The sequence below is a fragment of the Patella vulgata genome, chromosome 1 (genome assembly GCF_932274485.2).
Source record: "Patella vulgata chromosome 1, xgPatVulg1.2, whole genome shotgun sequence".
Taxonomy (NCBI): domain Eukaryota; kingdom Metazoa; phylum Mollusca; class Gastropoda; family Patellidae; genus Patella; species Patella vulgata.
Genome location: NC_065879.2, coordinates 84,566,267 through 84,576,312, shown reverse-complemented (window position 1 = coordinate 84,576,312; position 10,046 = coordinate 84,566,267). Strand labels below are relative to the sequence as shown.

General features: G+C 41.2%; 1 protein-coding gene across 3 annotated transcripts; it reads left to right on the top strand.

Annotated features, from left to right (window-relative positions):
* Positions 1-4,661: 4,661 nt before the first annotated feature.
* LOC126821112 (uncharacterized) lies at positions 4,662-7,158 on the top strand. Of its 3 annotated transcripts, none has more exons than XM_050549458.2 (2): positions 4,662-4,762; positions 6,143-7,158. In XM_050549458.2, exon 2 carries the CDS (start codon positions 6,152-6,154, stop codon positions 7,133-7,135), a length of 984 nt encoding a protein of 327 aa, XP_050405415.1. In that variant the 5' UTR covers positions 4,662-4,762; positions 6,143-6,151; the 3' UTR covers positions 7,136-7,158. The 3 variants fall into 3 exon arrangements, with proteins under 3 accessions (XP_050405415.1, XP_050405398.1, XP_050405407.1); XM_050549441.1 differs by having other exon boundaries at positions 4,762-4,875; XM_050549450.2 differs by lacking the exon at positions 4,662-4,762 and adding an exon at positions 4,783-4,942.
* Positions 7,159-10,046: the final 2,888 nt, after the last annotated feature.

The following is a 10,046-nucleotide window of genomic DNA, read 5'->3' as shown; positions in this document are numbered from 1 at the left end:
GCCAAAAAATACAGTTCGAAATATCACAACTAGGGATTCGTGTTGCGATTATCACTATTCCTACTCCAAATAGTTTATAGGGTCCTCAATTTTCTCCCCACTAACAGCCTAACGCGGCATGCGGTTCCAACTAGGGTTTCATAGTGCGATTACCACTATTCCTACCCAAAATAGTTTATAGGGGTTCTCAATTTTGTCCCCACTAAGAGCCTTATGCGGCATGCGGTTCCAATTCCAACTGTCAAGGATTCTTTAACGTGTACACCAATGACAGGATCAAGGGTTCCAGATTGAAAGATACCGTAGTCAGGGAATCATGTCTTCCAACTACCTTGAAACAAAATTCCCATCACTTATTTATAAACGTACTCCACCCTATTGTCCTCGACCCTGTTCAGTGACATTCAGTATATATTTTCTTTCTTGGGGAGTTATCAATGTCATTAAAATGTATTATCATCAGTTTGATGATTTTTAAACCAAATTTACGTCAAATCTAATATTAATATCAATGTACAACATTTTCCCAAGTAGAGGGGGCTTACGAAGCACATTGTCTGGTCTGAAGAGACGATAAAGCTGATGAAGATAAGAGGTACAGGTACTGCATATCCTGGGTAGCGGTGCTGAAGAAGCACATTCTCTGGTCTGAAGTGAAGATAAAGCTGATGAGGATAGAAGGTATTGTATATCCTGGGTAGCGGTGCTGAGGAAGCACATTCTCTGGTCTGAAGAGAAGATAAAGCTGATGAAGATAGAAGGTATTGTATATCCTGGGTAGCGGTGCTGAAGAAGCACATTGTCTGGTCTGAAGAGTAGATCAAGCTGACGAAATTAAAAGGTATTGTATATCCTGGGTAAAGGTGCCGAGGAAGCACATTCTGTGGTCTGGAGAGAAGATGAAGCTGATGAAGAAAGGAGGAATATATGTGGTGACTGCATATCCTGGTTGATGGTTAAATAGACTCATCACCGGGTATACATTCATCCGCCAATATTTACTCTGTCCACATGTTCCGGTTCCAATGTGAAGGTTTTTAAAAAGATACAGAACAGATTGATAGAATCCACCGTGTTTAACGCATACTTTGCCAGAATTGATGTAGCTTAATTCATAAGGTGCATATTTGAGATTTCAGTTCGTCAGCAGTAAAGGTTAAAGGTTGTTTCAAAGAGATACTAGCAGAATAGAATGAAATGGGTTTAACCCCCGAATTTGCAATAATAATAGTCGTTTAAATTGGCTGCTGTATATTTGTGAGATTATATGACCAAGGGCAACAACCCACACTGTAATTAACACTTAAGAGTTTTGATTTTAAAGCGGACATAAACAAAACAATAATACCTGAAATCAGGTGAAAACTTTTAATAAGGTCCTTCGTTTTATAAACATAATTCAATCAGCTGATAAGTCAGCCCTCCTTTTCCTCTCACTACTAAAGTCCCCACAACAAAATTATTGAAAATGCATATACCAAATACTACTCCCAATAACTTATTTTACGTTTTGTGATGATATCGTGGTAAGGAGGTATGAAGTGTTCATAAATAATACTCATCATGCACCGTATACGACACCAATCACATGCAAGCTCTTCTCGGGGAGGCAACAGCGACCATCTAGTTTCAACCTCATCGCCGGCGATCATTCCCATTATTGGGGAAGCGTTACTATGCATTCCATTCCCGAGCCCGAGGAACTCCCTCAAAATTGTGCAAGTATTCCTAGTCATTCAGATATGGCAAAAAGGGAGACTCACAGGTGTACACGTTTGCTTGTAATGTATAGCGCATCCTTTATTAGAAGAAGTGAACGCGGAACTTCCACTATCAGGACAAAAACGGATTGTCGACCTCCGTGTGCACGTTGCTTATATATAGCATCATTTATTAGAGGACGACGTCGGGGAACATCCACTGGACAATAACGGTTTGTCCACCTCTGTGTACACGTTGCTTGTATATAGCATCCTTTAATAAAAGAAGCGAACGCGGAACTTCCACTGTCACGACAAAAACGAAGTATCCACCTCCGTCACAATGTACACATAGTTATAATAAATATATAAAATGAGCGAAACCACTCAAATAGCCCAGTATTGTAAATACAAGCTTGCCAAATGACGTATAGCCGAATGCTACCAAACATTATATAATATGCATGGAAGGGTACGTTTGGATTTGCTTATGACAGGATATATAGGGTACTCAGTTGTTGAAACACGTGTATAGTAAGTGCAGGGGGGGGGGGCACCACACACAAACAATTACGCAAGACAAACCTACGGACAGGACACAATATACAGACAATTCAAAAGAATGGTCACCTTGAACAGAAACACAGACTAAAGATAATACCGTCCAAAACGAATAAGGGGAGACAATTCCAATTAAGCTCTTCCACTCGCGTCTCCACTACACTAAACAGGTTGGGGGTGGATGGCCGAATGGTTAGCACGTGCGCAATGCGCCCTGTGTCATAAGGCCTGTCATTGAGTCAACTGGCGTGGTTTCGAATCCCCGGTTTACGTGGCAAGGAGTAGGGTCGCCTGTCCAACCTCCGGTTTCCTCCCACTGCTAAAGACCCCTACGCGCAAGCGAATTATTGAAATAAAATTAAACCATATGTTAGTCCCGAAATGACCTAGTTTGTGTCGAGTGGACGTTAAACCCCAATGTTAGTGCCGAATTGACCTAGTTTGTGTCGAGTGGACGTTAAACCCCATTTCTCTCTCTCTCTCTCTCTCACTACACAGGTCCCCTCTGACTTAAATCCGATTCGATTCAATAGTAACTATAGCTGATATAGATACTTTAAACCCTGGGTTTCATGAAAATCATATGAATCTAACACCTCTTGCCAAAATGCCAATCTTTTATAAAGGTGTAAAAATGTGAACAATAAGTTGTCAAATAAGTAAAACAAAAATAAATGTAAATAATGATGATGTTTCATAGTAAAACTTTGTTCTTCGAGGGGTCGCGATCAGATGCTGATTTCTGGAATGGGGTCGCAACTATCAAAAGGAAATAAATGAAATGAAATGGGGTTTAACGTCCTACTGTTCTGCTCCGACTGGGCTAATGAAGACGGGCATACGCCATACAGTGTGCTATCAGGGACATTTTGCCCGGACAGCGGCCTACTCTTATATCGAATTCCAACTGTCAAGGGATCTTTTACGTGCACGCCAATGTGTACACGGGACCTCGGTTTTTCGACCCATCCGAACGACTAGATAGCTGTCCTTGTCAGGCCCTCCGCCCTGCATCACTGACAAGAGAGAACCACGCCGGAAAATTTGGATGAATTTTCTAGGCCAATGCAGGGATCGAACACAAACAAAAGAGGGGGAACCACTACTTTGAACTAAAGAACACACATATTCGAAGTGCTTCGCAAATAATCTCGATTATACCAAGCAAATCTCCAGAAGTGTATTTTCGGATCGGACGTACATTGAAGAGTTTAACTAGTCTAGAATAGCAAGTACCATTAACAGGACTTTAAGAGATGTAAATTTCAAAGAGATCAAATTAACACAAAGGGCAATAATTGTCACTGAAAGTCAACGGACTTATATTTTATATTTCATGAATGACGTCTTTAAACTGTAGACAAACAATTGTGTGCAAAGAGAGCGAGAGAGAGAGAGAGAGAGAGAGAGAGGGAGAGGGGAGATTTTAACATCCTCTCGTCACAAACTAGGTCATTTCGGGACTAACATATGGTTCAATTTTATTTCAATAATTCGCAACCGCGTAGGGGTCGCTAGCAGTGAGAGGAAACCGGAGCACACGGAGAAAACCCACGAGGTCAGACAGGCAACCCTACGTCCAACCGCGGGATCGAAACCACGCCAGTTGACTCAATGACAGACCTTATGATACAGCGCGCACGCGCTAACCATTCGCCCCCTCCCCCACGCTGACGTATCTCCAAGACAAGGAAAGGTGAAACAGAGGCGTATGCGTGGATGTATAAAAACGAATGCGCAGTTCCTTCTCTGTTGTGCAAAATTCTATTCGGGGTTATTACGTACTTCCACCCCTCCCGCCCATCGTATATTCCTTTATTCTTAATATTGGGTTCTTAAATCTTCTTACAAAATCAATTTACTACCGTCACAGAAATAAAATGCAATGAAATAGGGTTTAACGTCCTACTTTTCTGCACCGACTGGGAAAATAAAGATGGGCATACGCCATGCGGTGTGCTATGAGGGAATTTTTTCCCGGACAAGGGTTCTGTTACATGCACTCATATGAGAAAACGGGACCTCGGATTTTCGTCCGTTGTCATCCTTGTCAGCCCCACCACCCTGCACCACTGACAAGGGGAAACTGCGCCACACCGTCACAACCTCCTATGGATGCTTTAACTAGGCGTAGAAAAACATCGAAACAATAATCCCTTTAATATTGTTATCAGCCATAACCATTAGGATTATCGCGGAATGTTCAATAAAATGTTATAGGTCAACAACTGTCATAGATTTAAAATTGATTCAAAGTACTGGGCCCTTATTCACGAAAACTTAAACTAAGATACAATCGAAATTTTAAGAAATACTGCAATTCGATTGGCTGACCAGTAAAATCAATTTGCATATATCCAATGAAGTTGCAGTATTTCTTAAAATTTCGGTTGTAACTTAGTTTCTGTTTTCGTGAATAAAGGCCCTGGTCTGACTCCTGATATTTACGATCACATGACTGTCACCTGATCAGCACAGCGACTGTACCACACAGTGAACAAGTAGGTTGTGTTGTGTACATACACACATGTGTACTGTATAGTATAGCGTATATAAGATTTGCTTATATAGGACACACATGTATTACTGTTATCTGATCATATATCATTTACATGTAGGTATAGTTGTGGTATATATTGAGGGTATTGCTATAATATTTCGATGCTTGTATCCTCAAAAAGGTATGTTTCTACCGATCTCTGTGAACATAAATTGATTATTCTCAGGTTTTGTATTGGATGTATATTACAGTGTTACTTGTGTATAGGCCCTATGCTATGTAGGTTACTGTGCTAATTAGATCCTAAATAAAACGGTGTCAAGATTGGGTTGTACGGGTAGCAAAACAAGTCAGAACTATATGTTATGATAATTTTATAAAAACACAGTGTGTTAGTATGTCTTCGTACCTGTCATAGAACAGCGCCTAGAAATGAACACATGTTCATCTCTCCATTAACCCTTGACCTAGCCCCAATGCATACCCTAACCCTAACTTACAATCTTGCCAGCAATCACGTGCCCTAACTTTATTTACATCTCAGCGACCTTGAGTTGGCCTTAACAAATAGATCTAGCCCCCCCCCCCAACTCCACACCTGCCCTTACATTTACCTCTACAGCAATCAGCCCTTACCTCGCTGTTCTCTACTACTATGCCTAGTACGGGAATTGAATTTTATTACATAGATTTTGTGGTGAATAGGCTAGTGCATCGGGTTCGGAACAACTGATATCACTTGCCCTGGTACCCACATGTAATACTTGGAAGTTCTTTCTTAAATAAACTATCTAATACATTTCATTGCTTTGATGTTTGACTTGAGTGTTGGTGTTTAGAGTTTAACGTCCACTGGACACAAATGGAGTTTATGGTCCACTCAACACAAACTAGGTCATTTCGGGACTAACATATGGTTCAGTTTTATTTCAATAATTCGCTTGCGCGTAGGGGTCTTTAGCAGTGGGAGGAAACCGGAGGACCCGGGTAAAACCCACGAGGTTGGACAAGCGACCCTTCTCCTTGTCACTACAACTGAGGAATCGAAACCAATGACCCAATGACAGACCTTGTGATACAGCGCGCATACGCTAACCATTCGATCACCCCCCCCCCCCACTGACGTTTAGAACACACTTTTCTGTTTCAGTTGGGTAACTGTGCCGTATCTCCATGTCCGCCGATCCGTCCGTGAGTCCGGCGTCAACAATTGGCTGTGAACCCTCTAGAGGCTAAAGTTACTATTCGATTGACTGTAAATTTATGTTCATGAGACGAAGAAGCCTATTGATTTTCAGCGATTTCTGATAAATACTGCCAGAGGTATAGCCACCTATCGTTTGACGCGTTGAGGCCCTTAAATGTTGTTCTAATTTTGCAGAAGAATAAGATGGAAGCACAAGCAGCATACCTCACCTTAGAGGAAATGGCATCGGCTAAAACAGAAATAATGAAGAGTGGGCTGGTCGGAGAGACTCCATTACTCAGCCACATGCAGTATCTATTTGATGACGTAGCAGCCAGTGGCGTCGATCTTTATCTTAAATTGGAGAGCATGCAGAACACTGGGTCTTTTAAAATTCGTGGTGTTGTGAATCAAATTAGTAAAATAATACAGCGAAATCGGGAGACAAAGTTGATAACAATGTCAGCAGGGAACTACGGACGGGCCTTTGCTTATTTTCTTCACCAGGAAGGGCTTACCGGTTTGTGCATCATGCCCGATTCTGCGCAGCAAAGTAAAGTAGAAATCATTAAAGGGTATGGAATTACGGTGGAGCAAGTGCCCGTATCTGAATTACAACCAGCAGTTGATAAATATGTCCGGGAACAGGGATTTCACTTTTGTCATTCCTTTGATGATCGCGACCTAATTGCCGGTTATGGAAGCATCGGCATGGAGATTTTAGATAAAGTTCCGGATTTGGATATTTTGGTCATTTGTTGCGGTGGAGGTGGACTGTCATCGGGTATTTCCGCCGCCGTTCGTGCAAAGCTCGGCATGGCGTGTAGAATCTATACCGTGGAGCCTGAAGGTTCTCCCACCATGTACGAAAGTTTTAAGAGCAACAAAGCGGTGTCGATTCCTACCGTGAAATCTGTCGCTTCTGGGTTATCACCCCCATACGCCGGAAAAATGACCTTTGACTATTGCAGGAAATTCCTTGATAAAGTGATATTAGTTACAGATGCTGAAATTCTGGATACTATGAAAAAAATGTTTCATGCTGGACTAGTAGTTGAACCTTCCGGTTGTGCTGCAATGGCCGCTCTCCTTAGCAACAAGATCCCGGATGTCACGGATAAGAAAGTTGCTATAATTGTTTCCGGGGGAAATATTTCTGTTGATGAATTAAAAGATTTAATGCCTTAATATTAATTCAATTCCCAATCCTAGCATCCAATTGATAAATGTTTATATAAAAAAATATATTAAAATAATATTGATCACGAATATGTATTTAATATTTTAATTTATTCAGCAATTTTAAATGTTAGAATTTTGATTGATCATCCAGTTTTGAAATGTACAAATGCATCATTGTGAAAGAATTCAACAATGTTTTCACCATCATCGAGGTGTGTTGGATGGCCGAATGATTAGCGTGTGCGCGCTGTATCATAAGGTCTGTCATTGAGTCAACTGGCGTGGTTTCGATTCCCCGGTTGTATGTTACAAGGAGTAGGGTCGCCTGTCCAATCTCGTGGGTTTTGTCTGGGTTCTCCGGCTTCCTCCCACTGCTAAAGACCCCTACGCACAAGCGAATTATTGAAATAAAATTTAACAATATGTTAGTCCCGAAATGACCTAATCTATGTCGAATGGACGTTATCTCTCTCTCTCTCTCTCTCATCGATTTGGAGTCTTAGATTCGATTTATTTGAGGACCGCAGTAATTTGCATGCGCTTTGCATCATAATGTTTGTCATTGAGTCTAGTGGTATGGTTAATGTTTTATAACTGTTTTTAAACACATTGCTAAACACATCCATTAGTGATGAGCCAAGGAGTAGGGTCGCCAGTCTAACCTCGTAGCGTTTCTGTGTGGCCTTAAGTTTCAACAATGACTAAAGACCCCAACGCACCAGCGAATTATTGAAATAAAATTATATCGGAATATCGGTGAAGTATGGACAATTCTATTCAAACTTCTGATATCTGAGAGTTTGAACTAGATAAGAAACTCTTTAAATTTCATGTAATCTTAACAAAGCACTTTAAAACGGCCAATATGAAACCCACTCCTTTGGCATTTAAACTCATCGGCAAATAAAACCCTTTAGCTCTCGAGAAAAAATAATACAACATTTTTATTTTTGTTTTTCGTGTAATTACATCTACTTCATACGGCAGTGAAGCCGAACCGTTTCACCTTTCATCACTTAATACCCGATCTACAAAAATAATACACAATAGCATAAGACAACAATGATAATTACTTCGCTTAAAGATACATTTAATTTCATTTCTTTTAAAGATACGTTATTCATCTATCGTAGCAATGATCTCTGTGATACAATAATATTTGGAACGTGTTTAAACAGTTCTATCACATATATGATAATGACTGGAACCAATATTGTCCTTTAATAAACACATTTGTCATATGCCATCTTGATGGTCAAGAATGGAATGTGTCTGTTGACCAAATTTGGTAATGAGTCCCTGCTGGTATGCAAGGCACGAGGCATGACCAACCACACGATTAAAATTACGTCAAATTTAACCAATTAAAATATGGGTAGCGAAAATACAAAAACACTCCGAGATATGCGCGATTGTTAGACAACCATGTTGTTCTTAAAGGGAGAAGATGTAGCAATTTCCACCAGCAGACTCGCCGAGTCTGTATGGGAGCGGGATAGAGAAAATGACTTTATTTTAATCTATGCTTGTATCCTATGTATCGGAGCTTAATATGAAACTCGGGCCTGTTTCACGAAATTTTAACTAAGATAAAATCCAAATGTCCGCGTCCCATGGTACTACACCAACCTGGCCAATGAAGACGACCACGTGGCATACAGTGCATGGGCTGTGAAGTACACCAATCCTCAGCATGTCAATTCCTCCAGCTTCCAGAAGTATTAAGTATTGGGGAGCAATAATGCGATAATTCTGAATGCAAGAGGATCAAAACAACTGAAAGACCGTGGGTGAGAAAAATCGACTAAAAAGAGGGACATAGTGTGCATATCTCATGTCCACCCGTACAACTGACTACCGCTCTCGCTGTCTTAATGAAGAATGAATTGAATACATCATACTACGTCATCATCGGAAATGTCACGTGAGGATCGAAAGTCTCCCAGGACAGCGTGGTTTCTGCTTACTCTTTATTGTGAGCGTCAACGGATAGATAGACAGACTTCAGTATATCCCCTAATACAAAACAAAAGACTAGATGCCGTGGAACATCTCCAGTTTTAAAAGCTTTAAAAATATACTATTAAAAAAAAGTAGGGGATATTTGATTTTTAAGTGTTATTAAAGTCACCTAATGAAACTGACGAAGAAACAAATGACAAAATGAAATGAAGTTCACATTCATCGATTTATTCCAAATGATCGTTAGATTAAGTAAGGCACAGACTGACCATTATAAGGGTAAAATGATACCCGGGGTCAAACAGCAAAGTTACCACAGCATCACAACCAAGTCAGTAACGGGTAAATCCTCCTCTGTTTGCCAAACAAGCATTGATCCGACGTGGCATACTCCTAATGAGACGTCTAAGGTCATTTTGGTCCAGATTGTCCCATTCCTGTTGCAACGCAGCAGCAAGTTCTTGGACATTGGCAGGACGTTGTTGACGTTGACGTAACCTCTGTCCAAGCATGTCCCAGACATGCTCGATGGGGGAGAGGTCGGGACTCAGTGCTGGCCAAGGTAATGTGGTGATGTTGTTGTTGGAGGTAACCTGTAACGATCCTGGCCCTGTGACATCTTGCGTTGTCATCCTGGAAGATGAAACGGAGGCCATGACGTCGTGCGAACGGCACAACATGGACTGCCAAGATGTTGTCCCGGTAGTACTGGCCTGTAACACGCCCTGCAACAACATGTAAAGCCGTTCTTCCAGCAACAGTGATGCCTCCCCACACCATAACAGAACCACCCCCAAATCGATCATGTCTGATGACGTTAACGTCTTGGAAGCGCTCGTTTCGACAACGCCACACACTCCTACGTCTGTCCAAAAAATCAACAGTGAACCTTGACTCATCTGAAAACATCACATTGCTCCAGCGTCGATTATCCCAGTGTTGACGATCCTTACAC

Bases quoted from the DNA above. Each gene is read 5' to 3' on its own strand.
- LOC126821112 (XM_050549441.1), top strand. From the start codon at position 4,840: ATGTATTACTGTTATCTGATCATATATCATTTACAT. The intron at 4,876-6,142 runs GTAGGTATAGTT...CTAATTTTGCAG, and splicing joins TGATCATATATCATTTACAT to AAGAATAAGATGGAAGCACA.